Raw genomic sequence first — 21,381 nt, 5'->3', positions numbered from 1 at the left:
CATTATATATATTATTCTACATGTTAAATATATTAGGAGGTAAATTGATCTCAGGTTTAAAGGGGGAAAGAATACCAGGAAGTCTTGCTACAGAAAATCTGCAACTTAACGATAATCATTCTTAATATTTTTTATTGTAAAAACCATCAGACTTTCAAAAGAATTTAAAAACTTTTTCAATATTATTTAATGAAAAAGTCTCATATTGTCACATATAGGATATATCAACATTTACTACTCATCTGTCATATTTAATGAAAAACATCATTATTGTATACTTGGAAAATCCTCAAACCCATTCTCCAGTGAGAGTCCATCATAATTTAAAGGGTATTTTCTCCACTCAAAAAAAAATCTATTTTAAGGCTATAATTGTTATATACCAAAACAATACCTAGTTACATGCTTTACATAGTCCCATGAAAAAATAATTCAATTGCTCCTAATCCCTGATGCAAGGCACTTCAAAGCACCCGCATAAAACATCCATGTAAACAGCAGTACAGTACGTGACTTAAATAACATGAAGGACTTACACAGCTTGACCTAGACTAAAGGAAAAAGAAAACCCATCACAGCCACAACTAAAAAGCATGTTCACATTCACACAAGAATTTCTCTTATTATAAAGAGAACAAGCCATGTGACCGCTTAGAAAAGAAAAAAAACCTCATAAATATTTTCATATTGAAAAACAGCATGCTCCCTGGGTATGTATGAAATCAGAATATTCAGAAGTGATCAGGAGTAAATGCAAAGGGCATTTCCGAGTACCCAGCTTTAAAATCCACCAGGCCTAATAGTCTGGACTCTCTAGCACCATGGAAAATGCATTAGAAAACCACAAAGGTGCATTTCTTCAGACCAGCCTTGCCGTGAGGTTCATTTAGTCCACAGTAACAAACAGCAATGATGCAGCAAAGAACTTTTTCAATTACTGGCTTATTAGATTTACCTAGTAAGAAAAACTCTGTATTACTTATTTTAGTACATCTCATGTACATAGAGCACCAGTTTAAGTAAGATTATCAAACACCTCCAGCATCTTGTTGCTCAGCCTGGAAGTTCATTTCTCATCACTTTCCATGATAGATTCTTAAAGCCACAGAGGATAAAATCAGAACGGTGACAGCTATTGAGAGGGACATGCAGTTCCTTCGCTGTCAACCGTTATGTCTCTCAAGTAAAACAGAGATGAAGGAACAAAATTTAAAACGTCTACTGCGTTCTCTGGAACTTACCATCCTCGTAGAATAGTTTCTGCCTACGAGAGGACTAACACACGGGGGAGGGAGGCCAAAGCCAGGCTCCATGTCCTGTCAGGACAGGCCGGGCTGGCCTTGCAACTGCAGGGCCACACTCTACGTTTCTGCCGCTAAGAATCTCCTAAAGGCTCCCCACTGGTAAAGCAAAGAGGTCAGAGTGTGACTGCCACTCAGGGAGCCCATCAAACCTGCCAAAAACGACCCAATGAGGCTCCACGGAGGGTTAACTTCAGACACGAACATCAGCACAGCTGCCTCTGCACCCGTGCTAATGCTTATTAGCATGCGCTTCTTAGGCATAAAAGGGATAACGTTGTTATCTAGGTTTACGCACAGTTAGCAATCAAGTATAAATATTTAGACTGTTGCATTTTAAAATTACAGATTAAAAGTGATACCCAAAAGAAAGTCAATTTCTTCATACATGAAACAGTTTATAAAAAGCTGGAATGATGGTTAATTCAACTACAAAAACTCATATACCAAAAAAAACCCTACTTTTTCCTTCCAAACTACTTAGGTTTGTACAGTTGATTCTACCACACAACTGTACTGATTACATCACCAGAGTAAAACAGTAATAAAGTACTTTAGTTAGCACGCCGAGGGACTCTTCTTCACAGCTGCATTAAAACTGCAGCCTTGAAGCAGAGCTGAGCACCCTTCTTAAGCATGGCTTCCTTCTTCCTGTTCTTGCATCCCACAATGATTATGAAAGGAAGGAATCTGGTCTGTAAACGACTGGGTCATCCACGGCCCATTTGGAACGTCACTGAAAGTTGATTCTCCATTATCAGCTGCTGGCGGGAAAAGAAGATTAGTTTATACTATTTAAAAGCTTTCAATGATCAAAATCAGGAGATTTTAACAGTCCAGTGAAGAACGGTTAATAAAATAGTTAAGGAAGCTTCTTGAGTACAATGATAAGTGTCTGTTCTGTTTTCAAATCCAGGGCTGATAAATCCTCACTTGTTATTGAAGGAGGAAAATGCAACTAGGATGACTTAGAGTCAGTCACTTAAAGAAAATGAGCTGTAAGAGTTTGTGTAGTTAAACCTTAAATAACTACCAAATTTTCACTGAAAGTCACTAAACAGATTTCCTCTTTTGGTGAGGAAGATTGGCCCTGAGCTAACATCTATGCCAGTCTTCCTCTACTTTTTGTACCAGGGATGCTGCCACAGCATGGCTTGACAAGCAGTGTGTAGGTCTGCACCCAGGATCCAAACCCATGAACCCCAGGCCACTGAAGTGGAGTGTGCGAACTTAACCACTACGCAACCAGGCCAGCCCCTAAACAGATTTTTACATTCCAATTCCCATTTTTCAATAATATCCTCTCTTTACAAAAACTTTTTTTCTCAATCCTGACAAAACCAAGTCTTTGCAAGGAACAAACATATGAAGGGGAACATACTTGGCCCATTTGAAGAGAAGCTGCAAGGTTCACTGTTGCACAGATTGTCATTGTAAGCACCGCCATACGCTGCTTCATAACCCGGGTCATATTTTTCTTCCTTAACAGCCATCTTCTTTGCATCCTCTGTGAGGAGGGTAAAAGGGATTTAAAACTGATTTTGTACAACAATTTTGAAAATAGCTTTATTCAGAAATCATCAGAACAAATCATTTTCTTGAATGTTCATATATACTGAGATATACCTTTTACTATAATCTTTTAAACTCTTTGTAACATACACTAAATTAGCTCACAAGAACTGTAAAAGCCTACTAGATTTAATTTTAGGTTGGCTACTGTTTCTTATACCCTCAACATCTGTGGGAGTATCCAGAGTAGACAGAAGACCTTGGTAGGAGATTTTAACAGTGACTAATATCCATTATCAGAGCACTCTGACTGCAAATGTAATTGTTTTCTTTCCTCCTGCTTTTAAATCCACAACATACTTTCTGTTATATATATTAAGAGTACATATATACTATATATTATCATGTAATATATACATGAAATGAGTAAAACGAGTGATAATGGTAACGTACCTTGGGCCATCTGTAGGTCAAATGTATATTGCACCTCTTGAACGTCTGTGTTTCGTTCAATGCCCTTCAACTGATCCCTCAAGTCCTTGAGCTTGATGTAGTAATGAACTTTATCCTGGGCTCGAGGAAACTGAGCACATCTTGCACTGGATGATGGCATAACATAGCAGAGCTGGAATCAGAAAATTTTATAGTTACAGAAATCTTACAATGCTATTGAATCCACTCATATTGAGATTAGAAAATTTATCTTTCTTTGGGTTCATAACTTGATGCTTATCACATATCAATATATGCCAAACCGACAAAAGTAGTTATGTTTGAGTTCAAATTTGTAATATTTACTTACTACAAAGTCATAAAATCAAAAACAATGAGGCTCCCCCTCCCCGGATGTTCATGTATCAATTAACAGTCTTTTCTTTTTAACAGTAAGTATTCACGATTCAAAAGGTACAAAAGGCATATAAGTATAAACAAAAAGTCTCCCCTCCCAATTCTGTCTCTATGCACCTAGTTCTCTTCCCCAAGGGCAATCACGGTTGCTAGTTCCAGAGGTATTCCATGAATATACAATCAGATGTGTCTGATAAATGTACTCTTCCCCACCCCTTTAAAAACACACAAAGGATAACATGGTCTATTCCCTATCCGGCAGCTTGCTTTTAATTCTGCATCAGATATCTAAATCAGAGTAAAAGGAACTTCCTTTTTTATAGCTGTGTAACATTGTCATATTTATTTAACCAGAACCCAACTATGGGCATTTAGGTTGTTGCCAATCTTTTAATATTATAAGCTGTAGTGAAAAACCTTACATTTATAAAACTTCGAATATGCGTGAGCAGATCTGTTGGATAAATTCCTAGAAGTGGAATGGCTAAGGAAAAAGACATTTGCAATTATCATTTTGGATGATGGCGACAAACTGTCCTTCATAGAGCGTAACAAAAAATGGGATTTCCAGTTGCAATTTTTTTTTTTTTTTTTTGAGGAAGATTAGCCCTGAGCTAACTGCTGCCAATCCTCCTCTTTTTGCTGAGGAAGACTGGCCCTGAGCTAACAACCATGCCCATCTTCCTCTACTTTATACGTGGGACGCCTACCACAGCATGGTGTGCCAAGCAGTGCCATGTCTGCACCCAGGATCCAAACCCATGAACGCCAGGCCGCCGAAGCGGAATGCGTGCACTTAACCGCTGCGCCACCGGGCCAGCCCCCTAGTTGCAATTTTTAAGTTGGCCTCCATACCATGTATTACAGAAAAATATATATTATATATTTATTTTATTTTGTTTATGCAGCATGTAGAAAATCCTGATTCATAAAGATAGGCAGGTGCAAATGCTACCAGGTTTTGTAATCGCACATTTTCCAATCTCAAGATATTCTTCAATTAAAGTGATCTAGAAACTTAAAAAAGTAGATTTTTGGTTCAAAGTTGAATCACTAACATCAATAACTGTGAATATTTCATGACAAAGAATAAATTTTAAAAGATAAAAGCACTCACGGCTCATTCTAAGAGCTAACACGACCCGTCATGACATGATTCAAGTTCATTTATGATTGTGCTGTGATCACGTATATCCGAGGGAGGCACCTGAGCCCCATCCGGCATTTCAGGGACAATAACGCAGTTGTCTACAGGAGGCACTGAACTCACCCACACAGTTTTACTCAAGCAGACAAAGGTGGGCCTGAATTTCAAGACTAGGCTACAACCTACTTTATCAACCACATATTTATAAGAAGTTAAAAACAGAAGAAATTTAAAAAGAAGTTGAAACGTATGTAGGTAGCAGAAACTTTATACTGAGGTCTCCACAAAAACCTGTCGGCACAATAGCTTCTCCATCATTTAAAATGCTGTCTGTAGGGGCCGGCCCGTGGCTGAGTGGTTAAGTCTGTACACTCCGTTCCAGTGGCCCAGGGTTTCGGTTGTTTGGATCCTAGGCGCGGACGTGACGCTGCTCATCAAGCCATGCTGAGGTGGCATCCCACATGCCACACCTAGAAGGACCCACAACTAAAAATATATACAACTATGTACTGGGGGGCTTTGGGGAGAAAAAGGAAAAATAAAATCTTAAAAAAAAATGTTGTCTGTAACACATGGGTGTCTGCGTGTGTGTTGTTTTTTAAAAAGTTGTAAACAAAACTTAAAACTATATTTAAGAGGCAAAATTCGAACCAAATGTCTGCAGAAATGACAGAGTTGAACACCCTGCTCCTCCATGATGCCTTTATGTCTAGACACTTGAACCAAGTGCTGGTCAGGTCGGATGCCTGTCTGCAGCTGGGCTGCAATATTTATATGGCTTTAAAGCGAAACTGGGCTAAGATATGGAAACGGGGTAATTAGCAGTGTTACTAATTGGGATCATGTCTCTATTTATGTACATATGTAAATATATATGTATTTATACAACTGAACAAGGGCTAACCCCCCTGGAATCTGACAAGCATATGCCATTAAGTATATTTTGAAACTAGTATGTGAGCCAGCTTCTCTCAGTATTTTACCCAAATAACGTATCATTAAAACATCTGACAAATGTTTCTTTTTCTAATAAAACTGTAACAGTATCTGAATTAATTTGCAACTATTAGTTCAAATTGATATATAGATAGCATTCAACAAAATACAGTGTGGTTTTTTTATGGCATAAATCACAAGGGATAGGACAAATAAAAGAGAAACTAAAAAAAATTCATATTTAGCTGATTTACAAATGTAATTTTAAGGACTTACAGTTTCTGTGTCTGGGATCTTATGGGGTTGAAGTCCAAATTCTAAGTTCTTAACCTTTATTCCAAAAACTTCTTTACTAAAAATTTCATAAATACCTAAAATAAAATATAAACATATTGACATTGCCCATACTGTTAGCAAAGAAAAAAGATAAAATTTAGAAGTAAATCTTACATTTTCCATTAAACACTGCTATTCGTGGTTGATACTTCTGTAATTTCTCCACTAGAATACGTCCTCCTTCACGAAATTCTTTACTAAAATCGAATTGAAAAGTATCACAATATAAGAATGGCAATACTTATGCTAAATTCAGATAGCTTTCAATAAAAGATCTATCCATGTATTTGTTAAGCTCGGCTGGCACTAGATACACATGGTGTTCATAGAGTATATGAGGCGCCGGCACGGTCGAGGTTCCCACCTATAAAGATAAATGTTACGTAATTACCTGGAAAGATCCTTGCTGCCTGGTGTTGTCCTTTCCACCATATTGGTAAACCCAATACCATACCTCCCTGGTAAAGTGTGGTCATCCATATGGTTCAGTTGGACCTCACTCAGCCCTGACATAAACAGACACTTCCCTGTGACAAGAGAGTTCAGTTTATTTCCATAGGTCAAAGGTCTTTGCTCCATGAATTACAATCTATTCTTGAAATTGAAAAAAAAGAAGATTTAGGATATTTAAAAAATTGTAACATAGTAATTGTTTGCTATGCTATTTGACCTATGTGCTGAGTACTGCGGCCCCTTGCATGGACTGTCTCATTAATCATCCTAACTACCTTATGAGACATCACTATTCTTATCTCCTCTCCTCAGGAGGTTAAGGTAAATGCCTGTCAAGAATACACAGCTAGTCAATGCGGGAAACCGTGAAACCGTTTGTTTTCCTCTCTAATAACTGGTGACCCCACCACCTGCCCCTGGAATCCCTCAAACAGATAAACATTCACCAGTGGACTCGGAGCATTCAAACATCCCGACAGTGGAGGAAATGAAAAGTTCAAACTTCTCCAGAAATTTTTTTTAAATAATGGAGACACTGTCATTAGTTCCAAAAACAGTCTACTGTCATTTGCCCTAAATGTGTTCAATGTTACTCTTAGATAATTAACTACTATTTCCTGAGGGCCTACTGTATGCCTTGTTCTAACAGGCAGTGTGAGGTAAGATGACTTGTACAGAGGACAACGAGACAGTAGCTTTACTTGGTTCTAAAGCTCACTTTACAAGCATGAGGGTCTTTAATACTATTTTCTGCTAGATATGAAGTGTCTGTTAAGAATGTTTCCAATCACAGCATTTCTTAACTATTACAACTTAGTTGCCAGTGATCAACGCATTTTATCTCTTCTAGGAAATAAGATGAGAAGAAATCTGGAGAGGTCCGTATTTTGTCTACACTGGCACAACAATGTACTATTGTTACTATGTCTGTACATAACAAGTAAAAGAAAATCATTGAAAGAAAGTACTACTGCTCATCTGAAACAATTCAAGCAAAAGAAAAGCAGTCCTTTTTAAGTCCCTCCACTCTCATACACAAAATGTTAACAGCGACGCATCATTTCAAACCTTTTGTGTAGACACACACACACACACACACAGAAAATATAGACTCTTTTTAAAACACAATTTGGTTAAAAAAAAAATCCCCCAAACTATTAGAAGAGACTATCTAGTTTAAAAGCAAAATAAAAACAGCACCCACTTACAAAAATGGTTTCCAGGTCCAGGGTAATGATGACCTTTGTAAGCAGCCATTAGTCCTGGGTTTATGCCAATCTATAAAACAAAATGTTTACACATTTCAGTCTTGAAAAGAAGGCTTTAAGACTTAAGGTTTCTGTGGAGGAGTGGTGGACAAAACTGAATTTATTAAAATAACAATTTAATCCAGCACCATAAGCAATACTGTTTATCGATTAGGTACTCGTGATCTGAACCAAGTACCCCATTTTGAGGAGAGAAATATCCTTTATATCAAAAGTTTTGCTCTTGGGGCCTGCTCCATGGCCGAGTGGTTAAGTTTGCGCGCTCTGCTGGGGCGGCCCAGGTTTCAGAGCCTGGGCTCTGACATGGCACCGCTCGTCAGGCCATGGTGAGGCGGCGTCCCTCATTCCACAACTAGAAGGACCTGCAACTAAGATATACAACTATGTGGGCGGGGGGGTGGGGTGGGGGGGGAGGTTTGGGAAATAAAGCAGAAAAAAAAAAAGATTGGCAACAGTTGTTAGCCCACGTGCCAATCCTTAAAAGAAAAAAAGGAAGATTGGCAACAGTTGTTAGCCTGGGGCGGGGGGCCAACCTTTAAAAAAAAGAAAAAGTTTTCCTCTTGTTTTTAAAAACGAGTTTGACTCCCTCATGTGCCCAGGCCCCTACCTCCAGCCACCTTTGCTGGAGAGAGAGAGGTCCTGGGGCAGTCCATCAGTCTGAGCCCAGGTCCAGCCACAAGTTGGCTTCTTGACTCAGCGAGCAGCTTACTCCACATCATCTACACAGCTGTCTGCATGCTGATGTCTCTTATAGTTACAGACAAAAACCAAAGTTCAAAATCAGTGTCATCATCTATGGAGAACTCCCAGGTGGCATGCAATCTATGGACTATTTTATTTAATTGCAACCGTATGAGGCAGGTACTATTACCACCCGTTTCACCAAGGAGGAAACTGCTGTTTAGGAAGGTTAAGGTTTGTCCAAGGTCACATCGACTTGGCAGGATTTGAAACCAGACAGCCCCCCTTCCTGAAAACACCTACATAACACAACCTCATGAAGGTGACACTATTTGCTACCAAAAGGATTCTTAGAAATGGACTTTTTCAGCAAAATGCTATTTGCAAGGATAAAGGTGAAGTAAAGTTCATCCATCAATACTACTTATAAAACCAAATGAGGACAAAAATCCTTACAATCACAATGTCCAGATTGAAGGTCAAAATGTCTGGGAGAGTCTTGGTCAAAAGTTCAGCTTCTGAAACACCATTAAAACGGTCTACTTTTCGTTTCACTTTAAACGTGTCTGTTATTTTTTCTTGCTTTTCTTTTGATTTTGTGGACTTCCCAGATTTTTTGGTCTCAGCAGGTTTTTTGGGTTCCGCTGGTTTTTTTGGTTCTGTTGTTCTGGGTTTTCTTTTCCTTCCTTTTGGAGTCTCTGAAACACAATGGATGTAGGTGCAGAAAACCATAACTTACAAACTTTAGGCAGCTTTCCCCCAAAAAGCCACCCTTTCAACATCCTTTTTACCTTTCTCTTCTATGTCCCAACATCAGTCTCGTCTGCAGTATCTTCCCCTTCCTTCATCCTAGAAATCGTTCATGTGGCCTCACCCCCACCCTCTGCTGGCTGTCCTTGGGATGAAATATCCATAATCATCATAGATTGATTTTCCACACACTCTTACCTGGCATTCCGGCCTCCCTAGGGATAAAGTATCTATGTACCATTTTATAGGAATTCTAAATGTAAATATATAAATAATTAAGTAAACAAATGAAAGAATAGATAGAAAAATAGGGAGGAAGGGAAACATTGTAACTTAATTTCCCCATAATTTCCGGCAGTAGAAAACTTCCACTGGTTTGTTGGCTTGTTCTGGAGATTGAGCGTACATTCTGTTCCAAACACAGCCAAGGAGGTGAATTTAGAGGTTGCTAAGGATGAACTCTCTGGGCTGGCAGTATTTTTCAAAAGGCAAGACGAGGAATCCGATCTCAGGATCTAAAGCAGTTTCTCAATCTTGGCACTACTGACATCTTAGGCTGAATAATTTTTGGTTGTGGGGTCTGTACTGTGCATTATAGAAGGTTTAACAGGAACCCTGGTCTCTATCCACCAGATGCCAGTAGTATCCTGCCAGTCATGACAATCAACACATCAAGGGTCTCTAGATACTGCCTAATGTCCCTTGGGGCAAAATCACCTCAGGTCAAGAATTGCTGACCTAAAGTTGCCCAAGAGGAAGTTACCCACCAGAAAGCCTTGGATTCCTCACCCTTAACTCGTTAACATCTCTCAATTTCTCAGGCCCCTACCCCATTCTACTGCTATTTGGCCTTTCCCCACCTGAGCCTCCCATCCTTCCTCTCTTCTATCTCACACAGCATTAGCCTCTCCCTAGGCCAAGGAACCCACCTCCACTGGCTTGTAGCTGGGGACATCCTAGTGCTCCCTGCCCAGAAAAACAGGAGATAAGGGCAGGGGTCCTCCAATGCAGTGGAGTTAGATGTGTTCCTGGACTCATAAACCGAAACTCCGGGCACATTTCTCATCCAATACTGCTACGATGGAGAAAATCATTACTTTCTCTCCACCCCCGAACCCCCAACCCCCAACTCTATTCTCTTCTCTTCTAATTCTCTGTCTTGGTGAACTGTACCTCCTTCATCCAACAGCCTGGGAGTTACTTCCAGATTCCTCTTTCTCCCTCTTCCCCCACATGAAATCTATTAACCATGGCCAGGTAATTTTACCTCCTGAGTATTTCCTAATTCTGTCCTTCTCCACCTCTTCAGGTCCTCTTCATTTTTCCCCAGATTATTCAAACAGTCTCTAATCCACTCCTTGCCTCCGAGTTCTGCCTTGCTCTCTACCATCCAATCTAGCCTCTATTATATTTCCAGACTGATTTTTCAAATGTCCATCTATTTAAGTAACCCTCTGCCTATATTCTCTCAAGAGCTCCCTGTTTCCTTCAGGACAGAATATACATTCTTTAGGTTAAACAAGCCTCAACTGCCCCCACCTGGCCTCATCTCTCACCATTCCTGTGCTCCACCCCAGACTCCAATGACACGGAACCACTCAGTGCTTTAACTGTCATGCTTCTTCATGTCTGTGCTTTGGTGCAAGCCAATCCCTTGGCCTGGAATCTTCCCCATCCTGTTCTCCTAAAGTCTCCTCACTCTTGAGTTTCAGAGCTCTGGGAAGCTGCCTCTGAGCCTCAGTGTGAGTTAGGCGCCAACCCCGTGAACTCTCACAGCATCCTGCACCCTCTTCACGGCCCAGTGTGCTGAGGCATAATGCGTGTCGACTTATTTTCCTCTACTAGATTATGAAATATTCAAGGGCAGGATCCATGTTCTTTTATTCCCCAAAACCTACCACAGTGCCTGGCACAGACTAAGTACTTAAAAAGTGGATTAAATTTTAAACACTAAAATAGAGCTAAAATTCATCATTAAATCCTTTCTTAAATACGTTGGCTAATCTAATAGCTAATTTTCTAACCTATCCTGGCGAACACTACCTTGTACGGGTTCCTGAGCAGCAGCTGCGGCTGGAACTTCTGCTGGCATTTGCTGTTCATTCATTACTGCCATATTAGGAGCTTCAGCCATCATTTGTTGAAATGGAAATGTATAAAAAGCTTGAGCTTGCTGAAGGGAGTAGCTAAAAGAACAATCAAGTATAAGATACCATGATAAAATTACCCAAATGTAAGTTTACATGATCAGCTGTAAAAAAACCTTTAGGATCAAAATATTTTCTAACCAGACTGTGGTATTCATTTCGAGTCAATAATAGGGACAAAGAGAGGAGGCAGAGCTATTTCCATATGTCCACCTTCACTAACCTTCATCAACTTTTACCGAGCGCCTACTAAGCAGATGTTAATTAACCCTCACACTGTTTAACGACAAGATGTGTCATCAATAAAACTTACCAGTCCTGTCAAGTCAGCCTGTACTTTCTCTGAAATGAGATCATGGGAATTTTCTAGTAGAGAGACTTGAGAGGCCCACCAGCCTGTACAAGGTTGAAATGTCCACAAAAATAATTTGTGTCCCTAACTTCAGTATTTAATCCTCTTGTGCAAAGATCCCCTCCAATCTAACTTCCCCCCAAGCTTGACATATGATTGACATATAATATTGTGTAAATATAAGGTGCACATGTTATCTGATACACTTACATACTGCAAAATGATTATCACCATAGCCTTACCCACCACTCCATCACGTCATGTAATTACCATTGTTTTTCTATGGTGAGAACAGTTAAGATCTACTCTCCTAGTAACTTTCAAGTATATAACACAGTATTGTTAGCTATCACCCTGCTGTCCATTAGTGGCCCCGAACTTGTTACTCTTATAACTGGAAGTCATAGCCTTGGCCCAACATTTCCCATTCCCACCCCTCCTCCAACCTAACTTCAGGTCCTCTTTTGGTTCATTTGCCTGTTTACTTATTTATTCATTGGCTCTGTTTTTAATTGTTGCTGGGGTTTTTTTTTTTTTGCCACTAAATGAGGACTAGAAATAGATATTTTGTAAATGTGTATGAATTTATGGAAAAAAATCACTCTAAACCTCTCTTCTGAACATGATTTAAACTTTGTTCAAAGCATTCTGTTCAATGTAAGGAACACAGGCCTTCACAGAAAATAACTTTCAAAAAGTATTTCTGATGACCATAAACCACTCTCTCAAGCTGTTGCCATCAACACAAAGCTAGGGAAGTAAACATGTATTTTATGAAACTCGAGTCACAGCTGATGCCAAATAATGCCATTAAATAAGCGTTAGGAAGAAAAACACTAGGAAATAAAATGGGTAAGTGCCATTTACCATTTGGAGAGAACACTCTGATTTTCTGTGGCAAGATCCTCTACTTACTAGTTTTCTTTCTCCATGACATGTGGAGAAAGACAGGGAGCTCAGAAAGCAGAGATTAAAAAGGCAAACTAGTACACTTTAAATGGGTCAACTTTATAGTATGTAAATCATATCTTAAAAAATGGCAAACTAGGGGCCAGCCCTGTGGTGTAGCGGTTAAGTTCACATGCTCTGCTTTGGCAGCCCAGGGTTCACAGGTTTCCTGGGCACGGACCTACACACCGCTCATCAAGCAATGCTGTGGCAGTGTCCCACATACAAAATAGAGGAAGACTGGCACAGATGTTAGCTTAGGGCCAATCTCCCTCACCGAAAAAAAAAAAAAAAAGGCAACTAAAGCATTCCCCTGGATAAGCTTAAATGGCTGAGGTAGATCCAAGGTTACAGACTACCCATGGGTAGCTGGGTTAGGATGTTGGATGCTCAAAGAAAAACAGGGGCCCAATCCCTTGTTTATCCAATGACAAACCACCAGAGAGGCATTTAACTTCAAGCTATCTTTTAAGGGTAAGTTGATAAGAAATGATTAAGAATTAGCGAGAAGGATATTAAACTATATCCTAAGAGTTTTATTTCTTTAAATATATTGTTCTCAAATTATATAAAAAAATAAAGACAATACAATGATTTAGTAAACTATAGTAGATTAACATGAAAAAATACTATGCAGCTCCTAAAAATTAAATTTGATATCCTGTAAGAGCACAGAAAATGTTTTCTATTTTAAAGTGGAGGGGTTGGCCCCAAGGCCGAATGGTTAAGTTCGCGCACTCCGCTGCAGGTGGCGGTTTCGTTGGTTCGAATCCTGGGTGTGGACATGGCACTGCTCATCAAACCACACTGAGGCAGTGTCCCACATGCCACAACTAGAAGGACCCACAAAGAAGAATATACAACTATGTACCCAGGGGCTTTGGGGAGAAAAAGGAAAAAAATTAAGATCTTAAAAAAAATAAATAAAGTGGAAAATACAAAATAGTATTGTAAATAACGCTGCACATAGGGAAAATATGGAGGCAAGTTCTAGAAGTTAAAATATAACAACGAAGAGAAGTGCTTAAATTGTGCCCAGCACAAAGTAAAATGTCCTCTTTTTTCACACTTTTAATACTATTCATAGCTCTTTTCAATAAATTGTCAAAATGTTCCTTGTTCAGTGTTCATGACTGAAATACTCTGCTGAGGGGCTTGATGTGGCTGGGTAACACTGAGAGCTCACGTGCAGTGATGCTCTGGAAATTCTAGTAAAACGAACTGTAACCTTTGGTTGTGGCCAGTGGCAGTTTTCTGAGATGCAAACAGCCCTTTCAGCTGGAATATATAAAAATAAAGACATGTGTTCACAGTAAATGAGCGGCCAAAGAATGCATGAGGTCTGTTCTCAGTCTGTCACACTGTCGAGAAGGCAGTCAGCCACTCTCGCTCATGCTTCTCGCTATCGCTCTCAGAGTTTCACAGGTGTGTCCCATTTTGAGCACTTCACAAAAATCCAAACTTAAAATATGTATATAAATGAGAGAGACACCACTCACATTACAACAGGATTCTGAACTTTAAAAAATAAATTTCTAAAATGTGGCTCCCTTAGTATATTGAGGGGGTCATCAAGCATCAAAAGATCAGAAATTCTGGGGCTCAGAAATCGAAAATTAAAATTTTAGAAATCAGTGGGTTGAAGAAAAAGTAAAGAATACTGAAGAAAAAACCCTGAAGTTTTATTTTAGAGATATATATCAATTTTGAAAGAAATCCAGAAACTTATCTATAATAGCGATGTGTCCCTTAATTTAAACGATCCCTGGCACTTAACAATAAGTTAAATTAGAACAGAAATAGAAAAATAAAGCTATGCAAAATAGAATGTGTAAGTTCTGAGGTATTATACTATCTTTAAATGTTAAATTTCGCCTGATCATCTCAACGGCTTCCTAACAGCCAGAACAAAAGGAAAGAGGGTGGATTACAACATTCTTATTACTTGGCAGAAGAAAGCATTACATTTGTACAAAAACCTTCATGAACTCGAATGCCAGGAAACCAAAGCATTCTGGATAATTTAATTCTCTATTATCAGTAAGTTAAATCTGTAAGCAGCATAAACCTGTTTCAACCTTAATGTGAAAATACTTCTTAAATACATTTGTTGTATTTATATATGATAACTGCCTCTTCATAATGCAGAATTCTGCAATGTGTATGAAGAATAATTTTCTCCGGATGAGAGGGATGGCAACAGAGAGCATTAGTGGAGTCATTCATCCTCTCAGGACCTGTTTCCTCACTATGAAAATGAGGGTGAGATTCAGCGATGTCTATATATACGGAGAATGTGTAGGAAAGGGGACCAAGTCTGTCCCGACTCAGAACAGACCCCAAAGAGTTCTCATTTTCTCTAACTCCCTGATATCCAACTTACAAGCATGATGAATGGCTTTACTTCCCCTTGTTCACTTTTCTTCTCCGTTGTTTTGTTTGTCCCCGCTCTGTCCCACAGTTAACCCGTTCCTCTCTCCCAGCCTCCATTAGCACCCCCCTTCTCCTGAACAACAGTGCTCAAAGGATTGGTTTTTAAAGCCGTCTGAAATTGATGGGCTGTGTATTTTCCTAATGAATTGTGTCTTTCGACAGTCTTTCTCAAAACACACACACACACACACACACACACACACTCACACTCACACAGACACACAGCTGACAGAATCCAGTTGATTCAGATTTTGCTGTATTTCAAAAAACTAACTCTTTAAGGTTTTCTCTAAAATGAACAACTCCAACTTTAATCTTTGGTTATTTTCCACTATTTAAAATATTTAAGTTGCTCTTTTCTAAATACACGTGTCTTACTTCATTTGGGCTGCTATAACAAAACACCATAGACTGAGTGGTTTATAAACAACAAATATTTATTTCTCACAGTGACGGAGGCTGGAAAGTCCAAGTTGAAGGTGCTGGCAGATTAGTTTCTGGTGAGGACACCCCTTCTGGTTCACAGAGGGCCCCCTTCTTGCTGTGTCCTCCCCAAGGCAGAAGGGATGAGGGCGCTCTCTTGGCCTCTTTTATAAGGGCACTAATCCCATTCATGAGGGCTCCACCTTCATGACCCAGTCACCTCCCAAAGGCCCCACCTCCACATACCATCACATTGGGGGTTAGGTTTCAACATAGGAATTTTGGAAGGACAGAAACCTTCAGTTTACAGAAAAATTTTATTATTTTCATCTAAACAAGCATATACAACACCGAATACTTACAAAATAACAATCAATGCTAAATAATTCAAATGCTCAATTAAAGGGGACTACTTATGTAAACCTCTCTTGGAATACCATCATAACTATTTAAAGACTACACTCAGTATGGCTAAATGGAAGTGTGTGTATTCACCATGCATTACTGGGAATTTACTGTGCAGTCCACTAAAAACTGTAAACACAAAGATTTAGAACAAGCCAGAGGCCCCAGTTCATTTAACTATTCTTCATATAGTATGATTTCAAGTTTCCTCACTATTTGGTCATTTTTTGGTGCTCAGAATCAAACACAATAAAAACACTCCAGATACAGACTCATCTTCCTGAAACTGAGCAGGGCTATCAACTTCCTCATTCTGGAACCATATTACAGAATCCATTACACTAGCCTTACTGGCACCCACATTACACTGTCGATTCACACTGAGTTTTCCATCAATGAAGGCTGCCCTTTATCACCTCTCCCTCATCGCACATTTGTATCATTGATTTTTCTGTACGTAAGCACAGGATTGTGCCTCTTTTTGTAAAAGATGATTCACCATTCCAGCCAGTTGGGATTGATCTGGATTCTGATTCGAACTATCAATTCCACAAACCCCTCCGGGAATTAGGTCACTCACAAATTTTATCAGCATGCCATCAGCAGCTCGAAGTTGCTAACTGCTGAAAAGAACAAAGTTGGGGTAGAACTACATGGCACATCAGTACAGAGCTCTCTTCAGCCCGCCCTTGATTCTTTCAGTAGGAAGCCAGTTTTGATTTCACCTAATTGGACTGCTGTCAGTCCATCTTCACCTTGCCCACAAAAAGAAGTGTCGCAGGGCTCAGCTGCTAGGGAGGCAGACTGAAGCCACACCGCCTGGGTTCAAATTTCAGCTCAGCCATTTACTAGCTCTGTAGGCAAGTTTCTTAACCTCTTTATGTCCCAGCTTCCACGTCTGTAAAATAGGAATAGTCGCACCTAATTCACTGGTTATGAGGATTAAATTAGTTAACACATGTGAGACACTTAAAACAGTGCCTAGTATACCGTAAATTTGCTATAATAATAATAAGACAGCAAGAGATGATTAAATATTTCTGATACCTCCTGATGCTGTCTAGTCTAGTTCCTTTTAAATATGCTCAATAACCACTGAGAAGTAAAAAATTTGTTTAGGATCAGTCCGATACATTAGAGAACAGACTCCACCACTGAAAGAAACAGGGACTCACGTGTTTATTTCTAGGCCTCAAGCCCCCTCTCCCGCTGTCTACAAGTTCTTAGACTGCTGTAATCTGGCCTCTCACTTTAAATACAACTTACCTAGGCCAGGAAATATGATTTCTGTTGGTGCAGCTAAAAGTTTTCTTTCTTTTGTTTTTTCAAGATTGGCACCTGAGCCAACATCTGTTGCCAATCTTCTTCTTCTTCCTTTCTTTCCTCTTCTCCCCAAAGTCCCCCAGTATATAGTTGTATACTCTAGTTGTACGTCCTTCTGGTTGTGCTGTGTGGGATGCCGCCTCAGCATGGCTCCATGAGTAGTGCCATGGCCGCACCCAGGATCCAAACCGGCGAAACCCTGAAGCAGAGTGTGCGAACTTAACCACTTAGCCACGCGGTGCGCCCCTAAAAGTTCTCTTAAATGCCGTCACTGATCTTGAGCTTTAAATCTCTCTTACAGACTTTCCTTCTGCCATTTCTAGGCTACGATCATTTTTCTTAACATAGGAGATGAGAAATCAAAATCAGAACGAAGTGCTTATGTTTTCTGTCATCAACTAACATCATGCCAGTGGACCCGGCAGAAAACCCAAAACATTCTCGTCACTCTTGCTGTCCACACGCAACTAGAAAAGTCCTTCTCGGTCTCCTTACCATCTCTAGAAAGGCCGATCTCATTTGAGGTTAACCTTTCCTGTCTTCATTCATTTTCAGTGGTCCATGTCACACTTCTCCAGTCTGTGTCACTTTTCTAGTCATTTTTGACTTGGCATCCTACTTTCCAATTTTGGTAAATGTCCTTTTCAGGCTTGGCTCATTAGAAGGTCCTCTTCTTTCTTTTTTCCTTTCTGGTCAGATTCTAAGTGCTTGTTATGACTCTTGAACTATCTTCTCTTTTAAAAAAAAAAAAAGAGTCTATATCCATGGTAAAGTAAATTCATTATACCCAGCATTCCATTCCATTCCTTGATTAGCACAAAGTCAAGGGGGACAGAGAACAGCTTTCTCACACTATCTAGGGCCTGAGTCATTTCAGAATTCCCAAAGATAAGCGCTATACTTAGAGTATTAACACAGAATTCTCCACATGTCCAGAGGTGACAGCTTTGCCAGTCAGAATAAAAAATGGTCTATAACCGTATGGATGAAGTTAAGACAGAATGTAAGTTAGACAGTTTTGAGCTAAACCCTGTATCAGACACCTATTACTTTGCTGTCAGACAGTGAGAAAGGTCTTATAATGTGTAATTTATTTCATGGTAGGCTTTACCCAGGTTTCAATTCTGATCTGAAGATCACAAAGGCGAGAGGAATTTCCACCAGTTCTGGTGAATTCTTTTATTTGTAAAGTTCTTCTAGGAAAGAAGTGGAGTACTTTATTTCAGGATTTGATCCACAAAGTCAGAATAAAGTCTACACTTTATCTACATATATCTCCTTTCCTAAACTCCAAGATAATTTATTTTGGTTACTTAAGTACGCCCCTTCCACATAACACTGATTCACAGCATGTCAGAACTGGATTCCAGACATGCCCTTTTTACAGACACGACCAGGCCCAGAGAAGCTAAGTGTCTTGCCTAAGTTCAGAGCCCATTAGTCATTGAGTCTGGGTAATTCTCCACGAGGTCTAATAGTATTTTATTTCAATGTAAACTATTTCTTTTTCTTTTTAAAGACCCTGTTACCATAACTATTTATTTTTTCATTTGGCTTTCTGTCTGGAGTTCAAATCGCTGCTTCCGGAGAATGTCTCTCCACGTATCTAACACTCCTCAAAGTACATATTAAAAGTAAATTTTTAAGCTCGTCCTCAAGAACAGCATAAGACGTTTTTAGATGACTCCTCGGGAGTGTTATTCATAGTCCCAGAATTCAAGAGCTCTAGGATGGCAATGTTATCTCGTGGCCCTGGCTGTTGCCTTTAGCAAACCTTTGGGGGAGGAAGCCCAGCCAATCTACCAACTCTAAAACGAAAACTCCTGGAGTGACACGTGTGATACTCCATCTTTACAGCTCTTTGCACGATAATAGAGGGTGAGGGGAAATGTACCCAAGAATAGCAACCGGAAGGAAATACTAACGGGAGACTGTTGGCTGCTTATTAACGCATCCCAAAGCCTGCTAGAAGCCGGGAAGGACCAAAGAGAGGTCCAGGTGCACGCGGCGCGGCGCCGGAGCGACTCGGCTGGGGAGGGGCTCGAGCAGGCCGGCAGTGCGCACGCGCCGCCCCGGCCTTTGTACTCGGGCCGCGGCATTTAAAGACCCCTGCGTGCGTGCGCGCGCCCGCCGGCCGGCCCCGCCACGAGGGGCGCGGGGGGAGGGGCGGCGCTCCGCCCCGGCCTTACCTGCCCGCGTTCTCCGCTTCCATTCCCTGCTGCCGCTAGTGCGGGCGGCTGCTCCTGCCAGGCAAGCGAGCGACTGGTCTCTGTAGTACCGCGGCCTACGAACGGCGGTACGACAAGAACCAGAGACTTGGACACGATTGCCGGTAGAACTGGGTCAGCGGCTAGCGCTCAAGCTCCTCCCCCAATCTCCTCGTCCCCCCTCCCCCCAACCCCGAGCCCTCTCCGCGCGGCGCTTCCGCCTGCTTGGAGCCAAATCCCACGCCTGTGGTCATCACGTGACACAGAGCAACCAATCACGTTCGCTCCCGTCTCGTTGGTTCTCCTGCTCGCCGCTTGGCCTTTCGGGAAAGGTGGAGGGCAAAAAAGGGTGGGAGCAGAAGCGCTCTACTGACGGAAGTTTTTGTCCGCCCTGACTTTTTTCTGGCAGGCGGATGCGGGGGAGTGAAAGGGTGAGGTCGTCCCACGGTGCTGTGCAGACAGGCCGGTTATGCTTATCAGGATTATCCAGGCTTTTCCACCCGAAATTTTATGCCGATTAACAGCAGTAGTTTGCGTTAATAATCAAGTATTAATTATTAAGTGTGACATCGGGGCATCTTTGGAATCAGAAAACGTGCGAATCGAGGCCTCTGTACCATCTTGGGCCTCAGTTTCCTAATCTGTAAAACGAGAGTGATTGTAAAACTGCTTTGTAAAATGTAAAGCTTTACGTAAACCATTGTCTGCTCTACTTTGGAAGTGTACAAATATTAAAGATTTGAAGTCTGAAAATAGATGCCATTCAGGCACTCTGTCCTCTTTATACCTTCCCAGACTAGCCCCTCTGTTTTATTTCTCAGTGGCTCTTACAGCTAGTGTTTGTTTCATTAGTTCTCAAGTTGTCACTGGTTTTTGTACAGTGACTTCATGAAATAACGCTTAATGGAGACAGGCTTTTCTGTTGCTCTAGTTTGCGTGATGAAAAGCATGGCTGCTATATTAGTTAGCTTTCTCTAGTTAAGCCGTGGTAACAGAAGACGCCAAAATCTCAGTGCTTTACAGCAAGAGTGGTTCATGTCTCACTATGTAACGTGGGCTGGGAGAGGGTTGTGGCTCCGTGCTTCGTGTGTCTTCTGCATTCTGGGATGCAGGAAAGGGCTTTCGTGAGTACATACAAGTGATTAATTTGTATTCTATCAGTTGCTTAAAGGAAAGTTTTAATACTTTTAAACTTTTCAGAACTTTTACGAATGCTCTGTCCATTAGTAGTTACCGCTCAGAACTTGACTCATGGTCGATTGTCAGTGAATATTTGTTGAGTGAATGAAGAAACAACAGCCCATCCTCTCTCTGGTTTTGCTAACTACTCAGGACCAGAGTCTAGAAAAGTTTTAAAGCAGGTGGCTTCCCTCAGTTATTACAGAGAGAATTCTGGTGACTGAAAGGGTGTGTAAAGAGCTGCAGACTTTTTTCAGGAAGTTTCACTCAGGATGAGTTAGCCTTGGGCGGCACGCATCTCCCTGACGGTGAGGTGCTGTGCGTTCTGGGTCTGCCGGCTCCCTTCGTAACCTCTGCAGACCAGCGGACTCTGTTCAGTTTCGATTTGCAAAAGGAAGAGTGTACTGGAAGAGTTGCTGGGGAGCAGCAGGTCGAACCTGGAAATGGTGAAGCAACTGCAGCAAAGTGGCTCCTGTCTCATCAGTGTCTCTTTCCCCATCCGGAATCAGAGTCTGGAAGACAAACTTCTGCTCGTGTGCCTTGCCCACCAGAACTTGAGGAAGCCTAGGAGAAATGTCCTCCTCCTATCTTTCCCAAATATGTCTACTTCAAAGAGACCTTGTATGATAGGACAACAAGAACAGAAGGGCAAGTCCCTTCACCTATTCCCCCTCTTCTCCCAGTGCCTCCTCTCCCTTTCAAGAACCCTGTAAGCTTGCTTCCTTCTGAGC

At 40.9% G+C, this 21,381-nt stretch overlaps 1 protein-coding gene across 8 annotated transcripts; it reads right to left on the bottom strand.

Annotated features, from left to right (window-relative positions):
- Window positions 1–115: 115 nt before the first annotated feature.
- TDG (thymine DNA glycosylase) lies at window positions 116–19,740 on the bottom strand. 8 transcript variants are annotated; one of them, XM_008536903.2, is made up of 11 exons: window positions 19,454–19,723; window positions 17,760–17,998; window positions 11,277–11,419; window positions 8,940–9,181; window positions 7,743–7,812; window positions 6,473–6,608; window positions 6,196–6,278; window positions 6,022–6,116; window positions 3,267–3,438; window positions 2,683–2,808; window positions 116–2,065 (listed from the first exon to the last, which is right to left on the bottom strand). In XM_008536903.2, exons 3-11 carry the CDS (start codon window positions 11,368–11,370, stop codon window positions 1,932–1,934), a joined length of 1,152 nt encoding a protein of 383 aa, XP_008535125.1. In that variant the 5' UTR covers window positions 11,371–11,419; window positions 17,760–17,998; window positions 19,454–19,723; the 3' UTR covers window positions 116–1,931. The 8 variants fall into 8 exon arrangements, with proteins under 8 accessions (XP_008535125.1, XP_070456854.1, XP_070456851.1 ...); XM_070600753.1 differs by having other exon boundaries at window positions 116–2,062; window positions 19,454–19,704; XM_070600750.1 differs by having other exon boundaries at window positions 17,208–17,998; window positions 19,454–19,698.
- Window positions 19,741–21,381: the final 1,641 nt, after the last annotated feature.

This window comes from Equus przewalskii, chromosome 29 (assembly GCF_037783145.1).
Source record: "Equus przewalskii isolate Varuska chromosome 29, EquPr2, whole genome shotgun sequence".
Classification (NCBI taxonomy): Eukaryota; Metazoa; Chordata; class Mammalia; order Perissodactyla; family Equidae; genus Equus; species Equus przewalskii.
The sequence above is the reverse complement of the archived record's forward strand: the minus strand, read 5'-3'. Positions and strand labels throughout refer to the sequence as shown.